The sequence below is a fragment of the Gorilla gorilla genome, chromosome 21 (assembly GCF_029281585.2).
Source record: "Gorilla gorilla gorilla isolate KB3781 chromosome 21, NHGRI_mGorGor1-v2.1_pri, whole genome shotgun sequence".
Lineage (NCBI taxonomy): Eukaryota > Metazoa > Chordata > Mammalia > Primates > Hominidae > Gorilla > Gorilla gorilla.
Window position 1 is genome coordinate 30071498 of NC_073245.2, and position 25733 is coordinate 30097230.

At 42.4% G+C, this 25733-nt stretch overlaps 1 protein-coding gene and 1 long non-coding RNA gene across 17 annotated transcripts in view; one reads left to right on the plus strand and one right to left on the minus strand.

Annotated features, from left to right (window-relative positions):
- The window catches only part of CFAP61 (cilia and flagella associated protein 61), a 306901-nt gene that overhangs the window by 15232 nt on the left and 265936 nt on the right, over window positions 1-25733 (plus strand). For all 16 annotated transcript variants that reach the window (XR_010132305.1, XR_010132306.1, XM_063702312.1 and 13 more), the window contains exons 3-7: window positions 3099-3249; window positions 6524-6600; window positions 7411-7478; window positions 7712-7838; window positions 23434-23566. Coding sequence is in view for 14 of the 16 variants with exons in the window: in XM_063702312.1 (XP_063558382.1) it covers window positions 3099-3249; window positions 6524-6600; window positions 7411-7478; window positions 7712-7838; window positions 23434-23566 (556 nt within the window). In the remaining 2 variants the exon portion in view is untranslated. The remainder of the gene's footprint in view (window positions 1-3098; window positions 3250-6523; window positions 6601-7410; window positions 7479-7711; window positions 7839-23433; window positions 23567-25733) is intronic.
- Window positions 7644-9065, minus strand: LOC129529199 (uncharacterized). The gene is made up of 2 exons (XR_008674661.2): window positions 8974-9065; window positions 7644-8518 (listed from the first exon to the last, which is right to left on the minus strand). It is a non-coding gene; the product is annotated as an uncharacterized lncRNA (long non-coding RNA).

Genomic DNA, 25733 nt, shown 5'->3' on the forward strand with positions numbered 1-25733 from the left:
TATATAATATATATTTATATTATATATGTATTTATTTTATATATATATATATACCTACCTTCTCCCTCTACCTTTTCCTTCTCTTCTTTCCCTTTGTTCCCATGGTGATTTTTATCTGTGCTATGGGGGACCTAGTGACTAAGGGGTAATAAGAAGTGAAAATTATATACATAAAAGGATAATGCTACAAAAGTTACTTTTTACGGTCAGCTATTTGTAAACTGTAGTGCATTTTCCCATTGAAACAAAGTAATTCATGGCTGGCTTCCCAGGCCAACCCACAAAAGCATACTGAATCTTTAATGTCTATGTGGTATGTAGTATTGTGCTAATTGTACTGTAAGACCCAACCAGCATCCTGAGGTTCCCATGGACAAATGCATTTCGTTAGAATTGGATTCCAGGAACACATTGTTCTTTGCTTCCCTGAGGGGATGGTGGCTGCGCTGTCCCAAATTCTTGCCCACTTCCTCCTCCCTACCATCACCACTGTCGTCAGAGCTGACATGTACAGCGTCTTGTGCATTTTCTCATCTGGTTTAGAGGGAGCACTCTCAGCTTGAGACCATAGGTCATGACTCTGGGAGTCTGGGGCAGAGGAGCCCAGAAGACCAAGAGCTGGAGGGAGATGACTTACAGGTAGTCGGAAGTGAAGGGTTCAGTGGGAAGTTGTGGGGCTGCATCCGTGTGCTAAAGAGCCCTGTGTGGATACTGTATTCTAGGAACCTGGGGCAGTTTACTGCCTCCTTTCCTTGATAGCCAGTGCTCGTATGGGGCCCCTGGACCGGGAGCAGCCCTGCTTCATTCCCCTGTGGCTGAGGAGTGTGATCATATGTGGCTGCTGTGACTTCCTTTGAGAAGGGACAGTGGCTGCAGGCACTGAGATTGATATCCCCAGCACAATGTTTCCCAAAGAGGCCCGTACATCCGGTGGTACCCAGGGGGATTTCACTTGCTACATGCAGGAAAAATTTTTTGTTTTAAATGTTACATCTTTATAGTTACCTTCCTTTTTTTTTCTTTTGAGACGGAGTCTTGCTTTGTTGCCAGGCTGCAGTGCGGTGGTGCCATCTCGGCTCGCTGCAACCTCTGCCTCCCAGGTTCAAGCCATTCTCCTGCCTCAGCCTCCAAAGTAGCTGGAACTACAGGCATGTGCCATCACGCCCAGCTGATGTTTGTATTTTTAGTAGAAACAGGGTTTTACCATGTTGGCCAGAATGGTCTCGAACTCTTGACCTTGTGATCCGCCTGCCTCGGCCTTCCAAAGTGCTGGGATTACAGGCGTGAGCCACTGCACCCGGCCTTTACCTTCTATTTATACCGAGAGATACTGGTTTTCCATTTATGGTAGTGATGTATATTTCCTATTAAAATTTTAAGCCCAAAGTAAATTGATGTAAAGAAAAAAAGTACAGGAAGCGCGTGTGTGTGAGAGACTGCTGTTTGGTGAACTGCTCTTGTAAAAGGATACACTGTCAAGTGGGAAAAAGCAGGCTACAAGTAGTATAGGTTGTGGGATTCCATTTTTATTTTATTATTATTTATTATTATTATGTTTTGAGATGGATTCTCGCTCTGTTGTCCGGGCTGGAGTGCAGTGGTGCGATCTCGGCTCACTGCAGCCTCTGCCTGCTGGGTTCAAGCGATTCTCTGCCTCAGCCTCCCGAGTAGCTGGGATTACAGGCATGTACCACCACACCCGGCTATTTTTTGTATTTTTAGTCAAGATGGGTTTTCACCATGTTGGCCAGGCTGTCTCAAACTCCTGGCCTCAAGTAATCCCACATTTTGGGATTACAGGTGTGAGCCACTGTGCCCGGCCAGATTCTAGTTTTGAAAACACACGATGTACATTTCAACGTATAGTTACCTCACGAAAAGGTAAGTCTGGAGAGACAGAAACCATAGTATTGACAGTGGTTGGTTATCTATGGAAGGTGGGATTAAAAGTGATTTTCCAAATTATTTATTTTTTCTCTTCTTGCTTAGATTTTCTCATTCTTGTCTGCACTGACAGTGTATTCCTTCTGTGATAAAAACATAACTGGAAAGCCCATGTCACTTTCTGTCCTCCTGTCATCTCCTCTTCGCCTCTTCCTCCAGTTACATGCTTGCTTCTTCCTGTTCTCCTCAAGAAGGAACATGGGTAACTGCTGCCTTCTTTGTGTTTTGAGTGAATGTTTAACTATTTCTTCCCCCAACTTAAGATGCCAGTAGATTTCATTTCACTAAGAAAGTAAAAAATGCATTTAAATTTATGCACAAATGATTCTTGGGGTGGTAAACTATATGCTGCCTTTAAGTGCCTTTAAGTCTTGCTGCCTTGATGGGCCACAAGACAGGGTAGCAGTTGGGAGGGATTGTCAAGATAGTCCCTCTGAGACAACCACCAGAATAAGACTGGAAGGCCTGCTTCTCCTCTCTTTGCTTTATTAACTCACTGGGTTACCTTAGCTTAAGCAAGACCCCTGGGAGTCCCCATTTCTGCAGCTGGGTCAGATGATATTCCAGATGCCCAGATTCCATATGAATGAATCAGTAAGCCCAGGGACATGAACTCACAGTTTGGAGGAATTGCTTGAGAATGGTAACTGAGATGGAGCTAGACTGTTAGCTTTACCGCTGTGCATAGGTGACCCATTCATCCTAGTTTGCCCAGGACTTTCATTTTTTTAATGCCATGAAAGTCCTATATCTTGGGCACTCCCAGTCCTGGGCAAAGAGAGACACTTGGCCACCCTAACCGTAGATGTTTAGGCCAAACACAGTGGTACTGGCAACATGGAGAGGATAGGGGAAACTGTGTAGTCAAATATCTTCCTAGTCAGTCTCCAAGGGAAAGATAGTAGATACTCAATATCATAAATGTAATACCTTTCTAATGAAATGTCATTTTGAATACAAGTTTAGTTGACAGCACCATTTGTCCTGAACAATGTACCCCAAAGTGGCTGCAATATCATTCTCACCTTTTCCAAAGATTATCAGACCTCATGCAGTGGCTGCTGAGCTCCAGTAGCCAGAGGGAAAAAAATGACATGTCCTCACCTCACTTTTTGTAATCTTATTCATGTTTGCAATTTTAATCATTTCTGCAGAGAAAAGGCCAACCTTGCTGTTACCCTCTGCAATGACAAGGAGGAGATCATGGCCCAGGCCACCTTCCTGGACTACCCCAACTGGAATGTTGCCAAGCAGGATGACTGGGTGTCAGTGTTCCGGGAGCTCGACAGTGACATCCCATGCACAGTAAGAAATCACATACAGTGCTTGTTAGAACACCCTGAATCTTGAGGGGAAGTCCTGTGTTTGTGATTATGTCTTTCCAAGTTTTGTACTGAGCAGTATATGACATCATGACAGTTAAAAGTGAAGGGAGCTGGTGGGGAGGAAAAGAGGGCTGAGAGTAGTGCCAGGGGGGATAGGAAAGGGCAGGGAGTAGCCAAGTTGGCTAGCCACTGGCAAGGCCTGGATCATGCTCCACTAATGACGGCGGGGGAGGAATTAGTGGAAGTGTCAAACGTGTGCTTCCAGGTCTCACGTTGTTCTCCAGGCGTCAGTGTCCAAGGTCATTGATATGTTAGGAGAGCACCTGCCATCTACACACTTTCCCTTGTAATCATGACAGCAGAGCCTCAGACTTCTGTCACATTCTATAATTTTCAAAGTGCCCTCATGGACCTTGGCTTATTTGATGTCTTCTAGCTGCTGACACATGACAACTTGTCAGCCAACAGAAGCTAGGTTAGTGGTTCCCAGGAGTCTGGCCTGGGTACCTGATGCCAAGTCTGAGCTTTCTCTGCATGCAACCTGCCAGAGCCAGGCCAGAGACAGGCCCCAGTTTTTGTGGAGTGCCAGAGGCTGCAACTCTGGGCAGCACCCTGGCCTTGTGGTGGAATTCTGCAGCATGTCCCCAGAGCCCTGATGTCAGAAGAAAAGGGAATGCCCAATGAGTGTGAGTGAATTCACCCCCCGTACATGTGTGTGAATGTGCACACATACACACACCCCTAAGCATATTATTCAGCATTTATTTCACTAGATGGTGCCTTCCGCTCATCTTTTGTGCTCTCTCCTACCCTGCCACCCTGTATACCTAAGGACTATTGTCAGAAAAATTATCGCAAACTTGGAAATAGACCAAAACGATTATTTCAGTCCAATGCTTGCACCTTTGGTTGAGTAGCCTGTTTTACAATTCTGTAGGAATGGTGATTAGCCTGTAGATTTTTGTCCATTAGGATGTAAAGAATTCCTGTCTGGATAGAGCTAACCTCAAAGATTATGGTTTATTGTCTTACAGGATGTGACCTATTTGGTATCTAATCTAGCAATCATTTTTTTTTTTTTTGAGACGGAGTCTCACTCTGTCATCCAGGCTGGAGTACAGTGGCACGATCTCGGCTTACTGCAAGCTCTGCCTCCCAGGTTCATGCCATTCTCCTGCCTCAGCCTCCCAAGTAGCTGGGACTACAGGTGCCCGCCACCACGCCCGGCTAATTTTTTTGTATTTTTAGTAGAGACGGGGTTTCACTATGTTAGCCAGGATGGTCTCGATCTCCTGACCTCGTAATCCCCCTGCCTCGGCCTCCCAAAGTGCTGGGATTACAGGTGTGAGCCACTGTGCCCGGCCTAATCCAGCAATCTTATTCTTTCCTTTTCCTAGTAAATCACCTGAAGTATCCAGCTCTTCAAGTGTAGAGAATCATTTTTATCATCTCACTGGTTGCCTCATTAATTGATGAGTTGAAGTTGAATAAACCTCTGACAGATGTTTATTTTATATTTGCATTAGGGTTATGATTTTACCTTTCTGAAAATTATAAATTAACACTCTTATTCATAAACACATGCCCCTTTTGTTTCTTTTCAAGCTGTCTTCTATGACAGTATAGTGCTGGGCTGTCCAGTGTGGTAGCCACCAGCCTTACATAACTAACGAGCGCTTGAAATGTAGCTAGTCTGAATTGAGGTGTTCCATAAGTATAAAATATGCCAGATTTCAAATACTTCGTAGAAAAAAAAGAGTGTAAAATATCTCAATAATTTTTATAATGATTACTTATTAAAATGATATAATTTGAATATATTAGGTTAAATATTAAATTAAATATTAAACATTAATTCACCTGTTTATCTTTATTCCTTTTTAATGTGTCCACTAGAAAATTTGAAATGACATTTGTGGCTTGCATTACTTTTCTGCTGGATGTAACCAGTATAGAGCCTTTAAGGCTTAATGTAGTACCTATCCCAGGGATATTTGCAGCTGAAGTAATGATTTTTATCTTAAAGCTAAAGAATAAATCTTGCATTGTAATATTTATGATGGAAGAGAGAATTTGGGAGGCAAATCAAGCAAGTAATAAGCCATGTGCTCCTGAGGCTAGTCCTATTCAGGATGTAAGGCAAATGCTGAGTGAGATTATTGTGGGATTAAATGAGTGAATACACAGCAAGTACTTGAAATCATGTCGTCGTCATCGTTATCTGGACTTTTGGGGTTTGTGTTGTTTGCCTTTTGGGAGTTTTCAAGCTCATGAATCAAAACATGGTTTTCCTCTTGCGCTTTTAGTCACCGTACAATTCTTCCCGAGTGCTTCTGAGTCACACGCCATCCAACAAAAGTGGGGACAAGGCACACAGAAGTGCCACTGGTCCCACAAAGCTGTCCAGAAAATTATTCAAAAAACAAGAAACCTAGGCAGCACCTGTGCTGTCCTGATATAGGTACCAGCACCACCCTCACCAGTCAGCCAGTCTACATCTGCACTGTTTCCAGAATTTGAAGATTTGTTCATAAGCACAGGGGTACCGAGTTGAGTGGACCAATGTGTGGATGTTTGAACCATTTACTCATTATTTAGGCCACTTTAAAAGCCTCAGAAGGAGGAGACAAAGCTCTTTTAAAACTTGGAAGATTTAACTGGAAAGTCTTGCTAGAATCTTGCTACTGTGAGTTTTCAGCTCCCAGGTTTTTTGGATCCCAAGAGTAATATTTGATTCTGACTCTGGGAATGTTGAACAAAACAAGCCAATGGATTCTGAACGTGGCATCTGCCTTCCAGTTTTCAAATTCATAAGAGCATTTCTCCCTCCTGTCACATGAATAGAGCAGCAGCTGCTGACTCAAGAGCGCCGGGAAAAGGGTGATTGTCTTTCACTTGGCATAGACACCCCTGAGGACAAGACTACTGAGTTAATAATCGATTTCGCTCCCCTGCAGGCTCTTCCCTGCCCACAGCTCATTCGTGAGGGCAGGAGGAAGGGCGGGTGCTCTGGACTCATTTACAGTCCCTGTTTCCTTGAATAATTGTGAGTAAGGAGGACAGAAGGCGGCAAACGGAGTCAGTGAGACAGCTCAAATGCCGCCTGGGTGTTGCATCACTTAGACATAAAATATCAACCCTAAATGCCAGGCTGTTCTGTGTCTGTGGATGCCCCGAAACCCTCCTTCCACCCTGTGCTGACCTAGCCCGAATGCTGACTCAGCCTTTAATCCGTGTCCTCTTTTCTTCTGCAGCCCCTGAATACGTTGTTCATGCACCTCTTTGTGGCCGTGGATGAGTATTCTGTTGGATGTTGCAAAGAGATTCTTCGGTGAGTGGATATGGCCGTGCAGTGGTGAACATGAAAGAGACTGTGTGGATAGTTTTGAAATATTTTTTAAAAGACATGAAATTCTTTGGGGTGTTTAATTTGCTTGTAATTTGTGGCTATATTAAAATATTTACTTTGAATAGCAATGATATTTCTGAAAGGAGATAGTTCTTTGAATCTATTGTCCATTGTGCACGCTGTTATCATTTGAGGCAAACAGATAGTGCGGTAATTTAAAGAAATGGATTTAGGGTGAGGGGAGTAGGAGAAGAATTAAGTGTCGCAAGCTTGGACATTTCTAAAAACTGCTTTTCTTTATCTTATCTTTAGAAATGTTTATTAACATGACAGACTTCAAAGCATCCTGAATAATAGGATGCATGGAAAATGACCAGCAGGGCTACCGAGTCATGGCGATGTGTCTCTGACAGCCTCTGACAGCCTGCACAGACATTTGGGGGTGGTGGTCACAGCTTTCAAGTCACTTTGTAATGTCACACCAGACCGTCCAGATGCCAGGTCAAAGGTTAATATTAGCAGAAATCTGGTGTGCCATATGAACATGGCACCCTTTATTCTCTCTGCCTCCATGGGACAGATCGAAAAGGGGCCTTTTAGAACCGAAGGAAAAGTAGAGAAGAAAAAGAAATTGCCTTGAGGCTGTTCTTGCCATTGCAGGTGGGGAGCAAAGGAGCCCATGTGGATTTAGGAACACCTCACCTTTTTAGCGACAGCATTTGTCTTCATCAAGTGCCAGCTGATGGGATTGCTTTGTTAGTAACACTGCCCCACCCTCTCTTTCCTCACCAGAACCGTGTATAAGGCAGTGCCAGAGCTGCACTTCATATTTCTCATCGTGCCATCCTACATGAGCCTAGGTAAGGCCCGCCCAACCACCTCTGGTCCCCGGTAGCAAACATTGAAAATTCCCTCCCAGAATGGTGCTTTGGGGAATGAGAAATAAGAATGGTCTCCAGGTCCTCAATGTACCATGTGCATATTTTATTAGAATAATTAAAGCACAATTTAGAATGGAAACTACATTTTGTTCTGACATCCCAAATTTATTTCTTGATAAATAAGGACATGTTTCTTTATCTCTGTGATTTAGGCTCAACTCTCATAACTCTTTTTGACCAAGTGGGGAACATCCCGTGTCTGACGTATGAGGAAGACTTTGCAGTGCATATATGTCACAGGCACAGCCACTATCCTCAGCTGCACGTTCGCAAAGCCAGGTACAGTTGGAGTCATGCCTTGTGTGACCTAAGCTTCACTGGGACAGTCATCTTCCCAAGACTCTTTAAACTACCAATGCTAACTGACTATAGCTTAGATCAAAATTTTTTACAATACCCATAAGCATTACTTCATTTGGATATCTTTATAGTTCCCCTTAATGACAGTATTTGCAGGACTATCTGATGATACTCATTTGGTTCTATGTGGCTATAACATTAGGCATTGACTCCTTAGGGGTTTCTGAAAACACACAATCCTAGGTCCCACACCAGTAAGATAACTTTCAAATAAAACAAGCTTAAAAATGAACCTGCCTATTCAGTTTTCTCGGTAAAACCCACCTATTTTCTGGCATTCAGTGAATGAGGATGCTGTTGACCCCAAAGAGGGGTTTTCCAAATTGAAGTTCTCTACCATCAGGTGCCCCAAGTCCAGCAGTCTTAGGGAGATGGCTGTGGCAGTGTTTTCCAAAGATGGCTGCCACACTACCTTCCACCCCGCAGGCTACTCTTTGATGTGACTTTGCCACTCCTCTCTTCAAGCCTTGGGCGCTCCGTCCTCTCTTCCTGAAGCTGGGTGGGTTGTGACTGCTTTGACCAGTAGACCGTGGGCAAAGGGATGCTCTGGGACTTGTGAGGCTGGGAAGCTTCTGCCTGGCTCTCTCAGGATGCTTGCTCTGGAGGAAGCCAGCCATATGTAAAAAGTCTGGAGAAGCCACATGTTCACAAGGGGAGGGGTGGTTGACAGCCCCAGCTGGGCTCCCGCTGACAGTTAGCTTCCACTGCCTGTGGTGTGAATGAGCCATTGTGGACACCCAGCCCAGGAGAGCCCCATATATCTACAGCACAGCTGACATCTGATTGCAGCCACATGACAGACCCCAAGTGAGGATGCCCAGCTGAGCCCTGCCAGAGTTCTGACTCACAAAACCATGAGCAATGTAGAGTGGCTGTTTGGAAATAAGAGTGTATTATGAAGTCATCTCACAGAGGTGGTTGCTTGGCTTATCAGTGAAGAATAAATTGTATCTTTTGGGATCAGCCATTGCTGTGTTTGAGGAATGCTGACTTTCTTTAGAAAAGTATTTTAAAAGTTTTAAAAACTTTATAAAAGTAAGAGCCTATGATTTACCAGGCATGTAGCAGTAGTATGGCATCGTTGTTAAGAGTTTGTAATGCTGGCATCGGATAGATCTGGATTCTGATCTTGGCTCTCCTGCTCACTAGGTGGGTTAACTTACAAAAGGAACGTGACCTCTGCGGGGGTGTAAGTTCCCTCTGTCAGTGGGTGTAAGCGTATTGTCTACAGCACAAGATTGTGATGATTGTGAGCTAATGAACATCAAGCACTTAGCACACTTCCTGCCACATGTAAGGGCCCAAGAAATATTAAATATTATTATGACAAAGGGGCTTAGAGTTAAGTGGTGGGGAGAGACTCATCTTCAGTTAACTGTCATGTTGGTAGCTGAGAAGCGGGATGCACAGACAGAGATGAAGACAGCTTCATTACAACTGCTCCTCCGCCCAAAAAAACCCCTCTAAATGTCCATCCACCAGTTAATGTTGTTTACCCTTATAAACTGTGGTACATCCATACAGTGGATGCTGCTCAGCAATTCAGTGGAATGAACCATTTACATATAGTAGCATGAATCAATCTCAGAAGGTTTATGCTGAGTGAAGGCAGACTTAGAAAAGCATATACAGTACTGCTGATTACACTTTTGTGATATACAAAATGGATGAAAAGCATCCACAGAGATAGGAATCAGATAGAGATAGAAACCAAGATCATGGAGATCATGACACAGGCTGGAATTCTAGCAGTGACAGGTCACAGAGATCCTGGTTGTTGACAGCAAGAGTCAGACTCTGTAAAATGTTTGAAGAGATTTATTCTGAGCCAAATACAAGTGACCAGGGCTTTGACACAGCCCCAGGAGGTCCTGAGAACATGTGCCTGAAGTGGTTGGGCTACAGCTTGGTTTTATACATTTTAGGGAGATATAAGACACAAATCAATAAATGTAAGATGTGCATTGGTTCAGTCTGGAAAGACAGGACAACTCAAAGCAGGGAAGAGCCTTCCAGGTCATAGGCGGATTCAAAGATTTTCTGATTGGCAGTTGATTGAAAGGGTTTATCTAAAGACCTGGAATCAATATGAGGGAGTGTCTGGGTTAAGATAGGGGTTGTGGAGACAGAGGTTCTTATTGTGCAGATGAGGCCTCCAGGTAGCAGGCTTCAGAGAGAATAGATTGTAAATCTTTTTTATCAGACTTAAAAATATGCCCGACTCTTAGTTAATTCTCTCTTGGATCAGGAAAAATGCCTGGAAAGGAAGGGGATTCACCACAGAATGTAGAATTTTCTCAGAAGAGACAGTTTTGCAGGGCCATTTCAAAGTATGTCAAAGAAATATATTTTGGGGTAAAAAACTTCAATTTATTTCAGGGCCTGCCCTGCTGTCATGTTTGTATCTTATTCCTACAAAGAGTCTATTCTGTCATTCTTAAGGTCTCTGTTTTCATGTTAATCGTGGTCAAATGTGCCTAAATTCCAAAGGGAAGTATAATGAGGCATGACCGACCACCCAATCCCATCATGCGCTGAACTGGTATTTCAGGTTTATGTTAGAATACCCTTGGCTGAGAGGAGGAGTCCATTCCATTGGTTTGGGGGAGCTTAGAATTTTATTTTTGGTTACATGGTAGGGAAAGGATCAGGTCAGGCGCATAGATGCAGAGAGACATGTTAGAGAGTAGCGCTTGGCTACCAGTTGGATGGAGGAGTTGAGGGATGAGGAGTTTATGGTAATTCAGGGTTTTCAAGTTTAGGGGAAATGGTGCTTTCATTAATTGAAAGTAGAAATAATAGATTTAAATGGACAGGAGAAGGTAGGAAATAGAAACAGAGGGAGAAGCCAGGTTTGAGATACATGTTTGTGAGTTGTCAGTTTGTCGGTAAGTGGGGAGATCATGAAATGAAGGAGATTGTCTTGCTGAGGGGGAGATTGCACAGTGAAAAAGCACAGGACCAGGGCAGAACTTTGAAAGATGAAAATGAGCTATGACTAATGAAAAAGAAAACTAGAAGAGAGGGGGAGGAATACAGAAGAAATTAAGACTCATAAAGTGGCAAAAGATGCAGGGAAATGAAATTATTTAAGTAAAAGAGAAGCCATTAGATTTGGCAATTTAAGAAGGCACAGATAGGATGAATAAAACTGATACTTCCAGCCCAAACTGACCAAGAAAAAAGACAAATTGCCAGTATCAGGAATGAAAGAGGCGGTATCACTACAGATCCTACAGGCATTAAAAGATTAATATGAGGACACTACAAATAACTCAATGTCGACAAATCTAACAATTTAGATAAAACTAGGCCAACTCCTTTGGGAACACAAATTACCAAAACTCATTTAAGAAAAAATAGGTAACTTGGATGCTTCCGTATCTATTAAAGAAAAATCAGATGAACTTTGGGTGAGAGGAAGGGGGCCCTCCTGCCCAGACATTGGCCTCTCCCCAACCCACAGCCTGATTTGCTCTTTTTCTCCTCTTTTTCTCTTGTTCTCATGACTCTGAACTCTGCCTTCCTCAGGACCTAGTCCTCAGTTTTCTCTCAAGCTCATCCCTTTGGCTCCTCTGTGCCAACCTTGCCACTCAGTAACCAGTGCCCTACTTCTGAACTCTTGGTTTGGGGTGTGGTCTTGTCACTCCTTGAAGGGCAGAGTTTCACAGTGGAGGCCAAATTGCAGTGAGCGGAATAAATGGGAGGTAAGGAAGTGAAAGCAAAGGAGTAGTCACTGCTATTTTTTTTTTTTTTCCTTTTTGCTGGAGAAAGTCACTGCTCTTCAGAGAAGTTTTGTGTTGAAGGGAAGCAGAGAGAGGGAGGCCAGAAACCTACCTGCAGATGCTGAACATTATGCAAACAGTGTAATGTGATCCCGTTTTTCCTATCCACGTGGAGCATTTTATTTGCATTCTGAGAGCGGGGCAGCATGTCTCTTAACGAAGTTCATCAAGAAGCAGATGAACTTCAGATACATATTATCTACCTAATTTAGTTTGAGAGAAGAAAATTCCTCATATAAAATGATCTTTCATTACTTTCTTTTTATTAATAGCTAAATAATCCTCTCTTTATAAAATGCTTTGATAATGATACAAATACTAATGCAAGCCAAAGGCAGTCTGAAGAAATGGAATTTTGCGTGTGAAATGACATTTTTAATTGGTTCTCTCACGCCTTTCAAATTTTTATTCTTGATTTATAAAGTGTCTCTTGTTAGTGTCAGTGGAGGCAAATAGACCCTCCTGTCCTTCAGGAAATTATATTTTTTAAAGAAATATTACCTTCAAGGTATTTACAAGTAGGCAGTTTTTTTTTTTTTTTTTTTTTTTTTTTTGAGACGGAGTCTTGCTTTGTCGCCCAGGCTGAAGTGCAGTGGCGCGATCTCGGCTCACTGCAAGCTCCACCTCCCGGGTTCACGCCATTCTCCTGCCTCAGCCTCCCGAGTAGCTGGGACTACAGGCGCCCACTACCACGCCCGGCTAATTTTTTGTATTTTTAGTAGAAACGGGGTTTCACCGTGTTAGCCAGGATGGTCTCGATCTCCTGACCTCGTGATCCGCCCGCCTCGGCCTCCCAAAGTGCTGGGATTACAGGCGTGAGCCACCGCGCCCGGCCGGCAGTTTTTAAATTACAAGAATCTCCACAAATTAATTACTTAGGATCTTGTAAGTAGTGTAACAATTGTTATACTTTTATCTTCATTTTAAAATCTCTCATTTTTTATGCCATTTACTAATTTTTTTGGGAGATGGGTTTATTTAATAAAATGAATTCTAGTTTCAAATCATAAAACTTTTAAAAGTAAAAGTTATTCTTTCATTCTTCTATGTATGTAACTATACACACACAAGTATAGTGGCATACATGCACTCTCTCTCTCTACATATATACCTATATATATCTCCATGATCATATGTTCTGTTAATTATGTTTTTCACTTAACATAGCATCTCATCATTTATCATCTTTAGAGATCAATTTCATTCTTTTCTGATGGCTGCTTGGTCCATGATGGCCTAACCATCATGTAGCTCTAATACAATTCATTTAGCTCTTGCTTATTTATGGAAATTTAATTTAAGTTGTTTCCTGTAAAAAATTTACCACTTTTTCTATAAAAATAATACTGTAGTGAACAGCATTGTACATATATCATCCAGCATTCATATATAGTAGTGTACAATAGATAACTAAATGTGGAATTTGGGGTAGGAAATACCCAGATGTTTGCAAATTCTAAGATTTAAAAATAGATGCCACCAAATTATTCAACGTAAATATCATATCCATTTATATTCTGACCAAATAGAGTTCTGTTTCCTTACATCTTCATCAGTGCTGAGTATTTTCAGTTATTAAAACTGTTTCCTGGCCGGGCACAGTGGTTCACACCTGTAATCCCAGCACTTTGGGAGGCTGAGGCAGGCAGATCACGAGGTCAAGAGATTGAGACCATCTTGGCCAACATGGTGAAACCCCGTCTCTTCTAAAAATACAAAAATTAACTGGGCGTGGTGGCATGCATCTGTAGTCCCAGCTACTCAGGAGGCTGAGGCAGGAGAATCTCTTGAACCTGGGAGGCGGAGGTTGCAGTGATCCAAGATCGTGCCATTGTACTCCTGCCTGGCGACAGAGCAAGACTCCATCTCAAAAAAAAAAAAAAGAAAGAAAAGAAAAAAAGGTTCCCTGTTAGGCCAAAATAGTATTTTGTTGCTTTAAATTGCATTTGTCTAAATCTGTGAGAGTTTGAGTGCCATTTTACAGGTTCCATTTTAAATGAATAAAATACTTGAATGTAAAGTAACTTCCAGTTAAGCTATCATCCTACTGGATGATTAAACATGTTCCTACAAAGCAGGCAATTCTAGACAATTCCAAAGGATTGGGCAGGGGATAGATATGAGTTACTTACAGCTGACAAAGGCAAATTTCTAAAAGTATTTTCTTAAGTTTTAGTCAGGATACCCGATTTGTATCTTGGGAATTATCATTTTCTGGAGGTATGTAGGGCTTAAGTACTTTCAACTTAGTTATTCAGCAAGGGATTATTGTAATAGAAAACTTGTATATAAATCCAACACTGAAGATGACATGTATAGAAGCAGCCCATTCAAAAATTCCCTATTCCTTTCACTTTTTAGTAAGGTATTGTCTGTTAATTTACCCGCTAATAGCCTACTTGTCACTCAGGATGCAGGGTGCAGGAGAAAAGATGTGGGATGTGCTCAGCCCAGTGCCGGGCTCCCAGTAAGCATTTGGTAACAGATGGTTATGGTTTGGTCTCCCTTTCTGCCTCCTTTCCTACCCCCCTTCCTTCTTTTCTTCCTTTTTTCTCTTGAAAACTTGAGTGCTATGGACTATAACCTTCAGTGGACAAGGTTCACAAAACTTGAAATAAACCTGGATACCTTAACCTGAGGTCTTGCGCATACAGCCCCTGATGGTGTGCCCATAGAAAATCTGAAAGAGGCAAAACACAAGAGGAATGATAGCAAAGAGGTGACAGTGGGTACTTTGCAGTGAGGAAGGGATGTTTATTAGAAGATAGGTGGACAGTAGTGAATTCATGTGGAAATGGTGACAGTATGGCAGTCAGTGCCTTTGCCTGCAGAAGGTAGAGAGTGTGGCACATTTTAGAAAGCCCTCTATCCACATGTTCAGATTCGAGTTTTGATACTTGCAGGCACAGAATTTCATGTATCTGGAGAATGCAGTTGTGTGGACTACCTCCCTCCTTAACAACGCTAGAAAAATGGAGACTTTACAGAACATCAAACGGGCGTGGCTGTGTGCCTCTTAGGTTGCCTCCTTTCTCTTATTTCCCTCACATGTATTTTTTGACATCCGTTTCAACGATAGTTACTTGCACTGATAGTTAATAGTGAAGAACACAATTCGTAAGATACTGAACCAGTGAAGGGTTTGGGGATGTAATTATCCTTCAGCCATTTGGCTAGTGACACATTCAAAACCAATGAATTAACACTGTAATCCCCTGTCCCGTTTCTTTGATTTACCCATGTGGAAAATTATGCTGTAATCTGCCCATCTACTTAGACAGTAGTTAGTGAAGTTACTGTTCTGTACTTTTCATACTATCTGAAATAAAGCGTAGCTACTTCTGGACACACCTTTAAAATCTACAGTGGGCTTAATTAATCATCCATGGTGGATTTGAGATGTGTTCAGATTTAGAAACTACTGGCATGCTCTTTTTCTGGGGGAAAACCTGTCTTTTTCAAGTCTCCTGGGGCTGGGAGGAGACTTGGCCAAGGAAAGGATTATGTGCTTTCAAACAATGTTGTGAAATAACTGGTTTCCTTAGTGGAGTATTGCTTCTTTGTTGATAACAATGGTTGATTAAATTGGCTCAACCTTGTTGCTTTTTAAAATAGATGAAAAATCACTAATCATCAGGGAAATGGAAATTAAACCACAGTGCGATACTACTACCTTACTCCTGCAAGAATGGCCGTAATTTAAAAGTCAAAAAACAGCAGATGTTGGCATGGATGTGGTGAAAAAGAACACTTTTACACTGCTGGTGGGAATGTAAACTAGTACAACCACTGTGGACAACAGTGTGGAGATTCCTTAAAGAACTAAAAGTAGAGCTACCACTCGATCCAGCAATCCCACTACTGGGAATCTACACAAAGGAAAATAAGTTATTATATGAAAAAGATACATGTACACACACGTTTATAGCAGCACAATTTACAATTGCAAGGATATGGAACCAACCTAAGTGCCCATCGACCAATGAGTGGATAAAGGAAATGTGATATTTATACACCATGGAATACTACTCAGCCATAAAAAGGAACAAAATAATGTCTTTTGTAGCACCTTGGATGAAGCTGGAGGCCATTATTCTAAGTGAAGTAACTCAGGAATGGAAAACCAAATACCGTATGTTCTCACTTGTAAGTGGGAGCTAAGCTATGCGGACACAAAGGCATACAGAGTGACATAGTGGACCGTGGGGGCTGGGGAGGGGGAGGTTTGGAGGGGGTGAGGAATAAAATCCAACCTATTGGGTACAGTGTACACTGCTCAGGTGATGGCTGCACTAAAATCTCAGAATTCACTACTAAGGAACTCATCCATTTGACTAAAAATCACCTGTATTCCCAAAACTATTGAAATTAAAAGAAATAAAATAGGTGAAAAAAACATTCTTTAAGATTTAAGATGGGTGGTTTGTAATTACAAACTTTTAACTCTTAAGGCAATCATTTTAATGAAACATTTGATAGTCTCATGTCATGCTTTTTAGAAATCCACTTAAACTTGACTTGTGAGCAATTTCATATGAATAAACATTCTGATGTTTGTTATGAATATCCTAAAGCATTCCAAAAGAAGGGGTAGAGCAATTACAGATTTCCCCCAACAATCTTCATGAATAAGACTGGTAAGTGACCACCAAGTCTACCTTGGTTAACGATCCAGCTGGAGCCATACTAGCCCAGGATGGACGTTTAGATCAGATGTGCTTTGAAAAGCACATGACAAATTTGAGCTTAAAACCCTTCATAATTTTTAAAATCATGACATTTTCCAAGGACTAGAAGCTAAATGACTCCAAAACCCATTTGGAAGTTCTACAGTGGAATACTATATGGAGTTTAGAAATGATAGATTTGATTTTCTTAAAGAAGACCACTAGAGGTCACAAGAGATCTTGAAAAGAAAAAAGGTGCTTGGTTTTGCATACCTGAAGTAAAAGAAAAATCTAGTTGGCGCCGATCGATCTTAGGTTCTCCTACCCCATGTTGAGACGGTGTTCACGGTAAAAAGTTGGCTTAACTAGAACACACTGCATTCTCTATCACTTCCACTAAATTAGATTTTCTATGACTTGTTTTCTTAATTCACTGGTTTCTTAAAATACACACACACACACACACACACACACACAGGTTTGAAGAAATATATTTATGGTGTTTGAAGTGACAACATTCAGTTGTACATTTTACAACTGTACATTTTAAAGTCCAGCTTTAAATACAAATCCTCTCTGGATATGGAGAATATCATCAGACAGGAACGAGGAGGCTGTGCCAGGATTCTGGATGCGGAGGTGGCCTGCTGCTGCTGCTGCTGCTGTCACTCCAGTCCTTAAGTGTGAGCTTTCCATCTGTGCATTTGCAGTGGTTTCTGTGCTGGCAGGGAAGTGATGCACACCTCTCAGACTCGAGGGAAGCAGGCCTGCAGGTTTTCCTCTGGGGCCGTAATCATGTAGTGCAGCAGCCAGGCTGTGGAGGTGATGAAGCAATCTCAGGATCTGCGTGTCACCCAGAGACCCATCAGGCTGCGAGGGAGAGTTCTGCATGTTCTGGACGTCGCGGTGCTCCTAGCAAGCCCAGCTAACCGACTGGTGGAAGTGCTGAGGGAGTTTGTCCTCACTTCTCCCCACCTTCCAGGAAGCCAGTGAGAGCTACCGGCTCATTTCTAGCTGTGGACTTAGAAGACACCCATTTCCCAAGTAGGGTGTCCTGAAAGGGGGTTGATTTCCTTAAGGTGTGGGTTCAACTCCATTTCACATGGCACAGTTTTCAGAGTCTGATGGAAATCTGGGTGTCTGAGAGATTGATAAGTGTTTATGAGGTGGACCTTTTGTTTCCTCCAGGGAAGTTAAAATAAAATATTGTATAATTGATGACGTTAACAAGCACATTGCTGCCCCCTCCAAGACACATTCAGAATGGAAGATATAAAGTAACTTTGCTTTTCACTCAGAGAATTGTACTATTTCCCTTGCACTCTGTGTTGATCTATAAACTCCGCATCTTCATCACCACTGGAACATTGTGCGGCCTGTCAGTGCCAGGGCGTGTGACGCTGCGGTGCCAAATTCACAATGGCTCTCCTTGCATCCTGACTTTGACAGGCAGCGCTCATTGCCTCTGAACAGTCACGTTGAAACATTTGACTGCATGAGTTGTTTTCCATAGCTGGGGTGTTTTGTTTCTGCGGGGCTGGACTTTGTCATATGCCATTTGAGACTATGTGAGGCTGATGTCATACTTTATCATTAGCACTCGGGCTGATGCAAGATCATAAATTATCAATTACCCCAAGGAATGCATTTAGCAGAACAAGTTCCTCTTTATCCATTTTGGGAAAGGGCTTAAGAGAGAGCCTCTTCAGAACTCCAAGATTTGGATGTTTTTCTGTTTTTCCCAGAAGAATTCGTGTTGAGGTAGGATTATGGATAACTTTGTTAATGGGCTGCTGAGGTTCATGAGCAGGCCTAGGGCTCTGGGTCTTTCGGAACCTTTATTCCTGATGTTTTTAGCTATAGAGTAACATTTCTGTGTCCATCGTATATTTAAAAGCCTATGGTGCACAGTTGATTGTGTGTGATTGCTGTCTTCATTCACTTAAATGATTAGGTTATTGAATTATTTTTCCATTATTTAAAATGTCTGTTAATAAATATTGATGCAACCTTTTATTTTTGGCAAAACGTTTGAAAATGGATTTGTTGACTACTCTCTCCTAGAATTTTTTACAAATTATTTTTAGCCAATATCATCAAGGACTCTTTTTACAGAGAAAAGCCACCACCTCTTATTAGCAACGCCCTTTTGGCAGGTTAAGTGGGGAAGTGAGTTGTTCCTGGAATGTTCTAGGCTTTTTCTGCCAAGGTTCTGAGGGCTCACGTGGAGAACAAACACTTGCTAAGGACTTAGTGTGCCCCAGAGAGCAGGCTTTAGTGCGTCATTTGTATCTTGCAGCTATTCTTGTCCCTACCTGTTTTTTGTACATGAGAAAACCAAGGCTTAGCATTGAAGTGACTTTGCCAGTTTCTTTTTTTTTTTTTTCAAATTTTATTATTATTATACTTTAAGTTTTAGGGTACATGTGCACAATGTGCAGGTTTGTTACATACGTATACATGTGCCATGCTGGTGTGCTGCACCCATTAACTCATCATTTAGCATTAGGTATATCTCCTAATGCTATCCCTCCCCCCTCCCTCCACCCTGCAACAGTCCCTGGAGTGTGATGTTCCCCTTCCTGCGTCCATGTGTTCTCATTGTTCAATTCCCACCTATGAGTGAGAACATGCAGTGTTTGGTTTTTTTGTCCTTGCGATAGTTTGCTGAGAATGATGGTTTCCAGCTTCATCCATGTCCCTACAAAGGACATGAACTCATCATTTTTTATGGACTTTGCCAGTTTCTTAGTCAGTAGAGTCAGAAGGCTAAGTAGAGGGGCTGTGATGCCACCAGCATGGGACCATAGGTTCAGACTGCCCAGATGCTGCCCCTTGGGGCATAAAAATTCTGCCCTTCACTGCTGTCAGTGTAAATGGGACCCTTGGCAAGGTCTCAGCACAAGGTAAGGGCCCAGTTCACGTTGGCTATTGCTGCTGGGCTACATGCTAAAGAACTGCTACAGAATTCCTTCTGTGTCCCTAAAGAGCATTTTCCGTGGTTGGGAAGATGCCACACCTTGGCCGTAAGAATTAGCACCAGAACTGGACAATATATATCCAGTGATGATCCCATTATTGGGTTCCTGGGAAGGGAAGTTGGGAGAGAAGAGTCACTGGAGGGTGTAGGGTGGAGATGAGCTTTGGAGGATGCTGGAATTGGGGATAGGCAAGGGGATCAGAGCACTGGCTAGAAATAGAGGTGGGAAGGAGGGAAGATGGTGAAGTCTTCTTCTAGAGACAATAAGTAAATCAACTTGTATCATTATTGGTGACCAGGGTGGAAAGATGGAGGCAAAGAATTTTGTGCCCATCCCAGAAACAGTGGGGAGCTTGCAAAAGTGGAGTTTTTAAAAAATAATTTCAACTTTTATTTTAGATTTAGGGGGTACATGTGCAGGTTTGTTACCTGGGTATATTGCATGATGCTGAGATTTGGGGTACAATTGATCCCATCACCCAGGTACTGAGGATAGTACTCAACAGTTTTTCAACCCATACCCTGCTCCTTCTCTCCCCTCCCTAGAAGTCCCCAGTGTCTATCGTTACCATCTTTATGTCCATGAGTGCCCATTGTTTAGCTCCTACTTATAAGTGAAAACATGCAGTATTTGTTTTTTTGTTCCTGCATTAATGCACTTAGGGTAATGACCTTCAGCTGCAACCATGTTGCTGCGAAGGACATGATTTCATTATTTCTTATGGCTGCATGTAAAAGTTTTAAAGTAAGATGAAGAAAGCAGGGTTTTAGGAAGATTAGTGATGGTGGATGGAATGACAGAGTTTCTCCTTACAGTAGTCAATGGGAAGTGAGTGCAGTGATTCAAGCTTCTGTAGTAAGAAACTCTCTTATTCCACCCACTGACTGTAGAAGTTCTGCAGTTCTTTTTGGTTTCTCCTGCCTAAGTAATAATGATAATAACAATAACATTGCACATAACCTTTTTTTAACATTTGCTATTTTTATGACAGGTGCACACACAGTAACATAGAGAGGTAAAGTACCCAAGGTCACAGCTGGGCAGAAGCAGGATCCAGACCCAGGCAGCCTGGCTCCCCCGCTCAGGCTGTGACCACTATGCTGTATCATTTTTTTTTTCTAATCTCTTCAAGAGCATCATAAGACTTAATGCATTTATGGTGGCGCCTCCGTCCACTGGGACACAGGTGACCACCGATAATGCTCAGTGATCACACGCAGAAATAGATGGACAAGTGGTCAAGGCCTACCTTTTGTAAATTATTGCAGGGCTGAAATAGCTTGAAAAATGACTGCAGCATCAGTAGTACAGTCATACCCATTCAAAAAATGGTTGACATTTGTTTCTGGCTCCCTGTTTTAGCCTCATCTCTAGAAATTCCTGCTGATGCCCTTGCATGATGGAATAAGACTGTTTGGTGGTGATGACATCAGGGCCAGGTTGACAGTTTTAAAAAACAAAGGATCTGGTTGCCTGGATAAGGACCCTTTGCTGTCTCTCCTTCCAGAGAGTTTTGTCAAGAGGTGTATTAGTCCATTCTCACACTACTATAAGGACATACCTGAGACTAGACTATTTATAAAGGAAAGAGGTTTAATTGACTCACAGTTCTGCAGCACTGGGGAGGCATCAGGAAACTTAAAATCATGGTGGAAGGGGAAGCAAACACATCTTTCTTCACAAGGCAGCAAGAAAGAACAATGAGAGCCGAGTGAAAGGGAGGCCCCTTATAAAACCATCATATCTCCTGAGAACCTTCTCACTATCATGAGAATAGCATGGGGGCAACCACCCCCATGATTCAATTACCTCCCACCAGCTTCCTCCCATGACATGTGGGGATTATGGGAACTACAATTCAAGATGAGATTTGGGTGGGGACACAGCCAAACCATATCAAGAGGTTAACAAGAAGATTCAACCTGTGGAGTCATGGTGATGGTCCCTCCCATCCCAAGTTGTCATCTTCTGTGTATGTTTTTTCCTCCTTGTACCATGGTCTTGTTGGCTGGCTCCCTCCTTCCCTCTGAAGTTTTGTAGACCAGAGACCTGGTTTTTCAACTGTGTAGTTCTTCCATCAAGATACTTACTGTTTTTAATGAAAAACCAGCATCATTTCAACCATTACACTTGTGTCAGCAGAGGCAAAGGTTTCATCCTGGGAGCAGGGTGAAGATTTTCATCCAGAGTGCATGCGGTCATCCAGTTTAAAGCATTTAGACTTAGGAAGTGCAGCTGTGGCAGGATCAGGGGATTCGTTCCTGCAGGGGGCAGGAGGAATGGTGGCAGGGCTGGCAGGATGATAACCTCTGGCCCCTAGCCAAGGACTCCCCTCTCAACTCTTTTGCTTCTAGCTACAAATGTTCAAAAGAAGAGTCAAAATAAAGGAAGATTTTTGAAGTGCATTGTCAGCTTACCAGAGTGTGAAGGCAGGGCTTAAGTCACTAGACCAGAGCTCATATCACGGCTCTGCTGCCAACTATTTCTGTCATCTCAGGCAAAGCATTTCCTCATCCCCATGAGCCTTGCTCTCCTCCCTCTGCAAAGTGAAAATGGCAGTGCCACCCTCCTGGGATCGCTATGAGAAACACAGTAGCAGAAATCATCTGGATAAAGCCCTGAGCTTTATATATATATATATATATACTGATCACTCAGTAGATGGAGCTGCTATTAATGTCAAAGAGAACATACTAGAAGATAAAATGGGATGATGAAGATGGTAGCATAGTAAAGCTAGGGGGAGGAAATAGACATTAGTAGCCAAAGCAGATATACTAGAAAAAAATAACACAATGCTGAAATATTTTTACAGAAAGAGTATCAGAGAAAAAAAAAAAAAGCAAAGTATAAGAACATCCCACACAGGTAAAAAAGAGCACTAAACTTACCCAAGAATGTGCTAAAAAGAAGAAAGGAGTGTTAAATCCTGCAGCAAGATGGAACACAGGAACTAGCCTCCCCAAGCTGCAATAAATCTGGTTTTTGTTCCCGCCTGCCACCGCCCCCTGTGCCAGACTAGTTGTCAAGGTCTGTGTAGAGGGTCCTGAGAATGGAAGCAGAGTGGATGTCCCCAGGAGGGTGAGCAGTGCTCCATCACTTCACCAGCCTTCCCTTCCATGGCAAGTGCAGAGGCATCTCAGGAATAAAAGATGCCATGGGCCAGTGTTTGAAAAATGCATAAACAAGGTTAAATATTCTTTACTGTAGTGCTTCTCAGAGTCTTTAATATATAACTGTGAAACAGGAAGGGACTTATAGTGGTTACTGTTTTTAGGCATTGGAATTCTTTGGGCTGAGAAGATGCTCGGGACAATATCATAGTGGTGTTTCTTAGAACATCCTTGGGAAGTGCTGCCCCTGGTCTCTTGTCCTTTGACCCATGACAAGTGCTTCCCTGCATCCCACACCCACACATGCCAACTGTGTTCCCTCTGCCTGCAATGTTCCACTTCTAGGTTTCAACATAGCTTCTTCCCTTTCTGTTCATTCAGCTCTCAGCTCAGATGACCCTCCTCATAGAGGTCTTCCCTGACCACTTGACCCTCTCACTCTCTATCCCAAAGCATGTATCATTATTTGAAATGTTTAGAATTGTCTAAATTCGTTACATCTTTATTGTCTGTTTCTCCTATTAGAAGGAAAGTTCAGGCCAGGCGTGGCAGCTCACATTTGTAATCCCAGCACTCTGGGAGGCCGAGGCGGGCAGATCATGAGGTCAAGAGATAGAAACCATCCTGGCCAACATGGTGAAACCCTATCTCTACTAAAAATACAAAAATTAGCTGGGCGTGGTGGTGCGTGCCTATAGTCCCACCTACTCGGGAGGCTGAGGCAGGAGAATCGCTTGAACCCGGGAAGCGGGGGTTGCAATGAGCCAAGATCACGCCACTGCATTCCAGTCTGGCAACAGAGTGAGACTCCCTCTCAAAAAAAAAAAAAAGAGAAAAGAAGGAAAGTTGATATCATGAGTGTTGCTGTAGCCCTGGCACTTAGAACAGGGTCTGGCACACAGTTGGTGCCCTGTTGAAGGAAAAAAATGAGTGAACGAACACTGAACTTCAGCCTTTCTATTAAACAGGGTGGAAGACCATGACGATCTCATGCCAATATTTATGCGCTATGACACAATTCTGAAGGAAACTTACGGTGAATACTTCCTGGCCGAACTAATAGAGGCCCAAGATGAAGAGAATCATGCTGTTGTGTGTGAGGTCAGTGACTGATCCATGTGGGAACACACTTAGTGAGAGGAAGGAGGGATGTGAGTGGTGTTGCTCTTGTGTTGCTGGGCACCCCTGGAGCTGCCATTGTCTCCCTGGCCACCCCGGCCCTCCCACTGCCCTTCCAGGTGGTGCACCAGGCCAGCTTCCTCCCCTGGGTTACTGGCTTTAGGTTGTCTTTTGTGAGGTCCTTCCAGATGCCCACGATGCTGTAGATTCTTGCCTTGTCCCTAGAGTGAGAGGGAATGGAAAAGACCCCCCAGGGGTGCGTAGGGGGATTTCTGAGGATCCCCAAATCTCAGACTTCAGAAGTCACAAACCAGCGTTCTGCTGGCAGATGGATTTTGTTTGAGTTGGAAAGGTATTTTTTTTAACTTTTTGTTTTGACATAGTTTCACACTTAAAGAAAGTTTATAACTACCCAGATTCCCCAAATGTTAACATCCAACCCCATTTGTTTTATCATTCTCTTGTTCATCCTTTCTAATTCCCTCTCTCTCTCTCTTTTTCTCTCTCGCTGGCTTTCTCTCTCTCTCATGTGTATTCTGAACCATTTGAGAGTAAGTTGTGTACATAATGCCCCTTTACCTGTAAGTATTTCAATGTATATTTCCTAAAAACAAGGACACTCTCTTAGATAACTGCAATACAATGATCAAAGCCAAGTAATTATGATTCCTTTAATTTTTTTTTTTTTTTTGAGATAGAGCCTTGCTCTGTCACCCAGACTGGAGTGCACTGTCATGATCTCAGCTTACTGCAACCTCCGCCTCTCAGGTTCAAGCAATTCTCCTGCCTCAGCCTCCCTAGTAGCTGGGATTACAGGTGTGCGCCACCACGCCCAGCTAACTTTTGTATTTTTAGTAGAGACGGGGTTTTACCATGTTGGCCAGGCTGACCTGAGGTGCACTCCTGACCTCAGGTGATCTGCCCGCCTTGGCCTCCCAAAGTGCTGGGATTACAGGCATGAGCCACCACGCCCAGCTAGTTCCTGCAATTCTTTTATCTAATCTACAGACTTTATTTAGATTTTTCTGACAGTCCCAGGAATGTCCTTTATGGCAGAGGTAATTCCAGGCCATTCATTGCATTCAGGTGCTCTGTTTCTTCAGCCTTTTAAAATCTGGAACAATTCTCTGATCAGTCTTTATCTTCCATGACAATTACAGTTTTGAATAGTACAGGTCAGTTATTTTGTAGAATGTCTTAACTTCGATTTGTACAATGTTTTCACATGATTTGATTCAAGTTATATATGACTAAATATTTTTGAATTAGCAGCTAATGTGAAAATTATGAAAGTCTATATACCAATTGGAATTTCTAGCTTTTCTAAACCAATCAGAAGGCCCAGCCTATTGGCCCCAAAAGATAGCCCACACTATCATGATTCTTGATTCTTCATCTACTAATTTCTCATTATTTGTTAAACTATAAGAGCTGTTTAAAGAATATTACTTTTCTTGAAACTTGGAATGAAAAGTTCTCATATGGATGACATGAGCAGTTTGAGGCTTTGTTCTACATCAGTTGTTCTCAAACTTGGCACATATGCAGATCACCTGGGAGGCTTTTAACTATCCATACCATGCCAATGACTTGGATCCAGAATATATACAAAGAACTCTCACAACAATAGAAAAATAATCCACATAAAATGTGGGCAAATGATTCGAATAGACACTTTTCAAAAAAAATGAATAAATAAAAGATACAATTGGCCAATAAGCACATGAAAAGACATTCAACATCATTAGTCATTAAGGAAAGGCAAATCAAAACCACACTAAGATACCACTTTACCTCTGCTAGGAGGGTTATAATAAAAAAGCAGGACAATAGCAGATATTGGCAAGGATGTGGAGAAATTGGAAGCCTCATCCATTGCTGGTAGGAATATAAAATGCTGTGGCCATTTTGGAAAAAGTCTGGCATTTCCTCCAAAAGTTAAACATTTGACCCAGTAATTCCATACACAGAATTGAAAACACATGTCCACACAGAGATGTGTACGCAAATGTTCATAGCAGCATTATTCATAACAGCCAAAAAGTGGAGACAGCCCAAATGTCTATCTACTGATGAATAGATAAACAAGATGTGGTATATCCATACAAGGGAATAGTACTAGGAAATAAAAGAGAACGAAGCACTGATA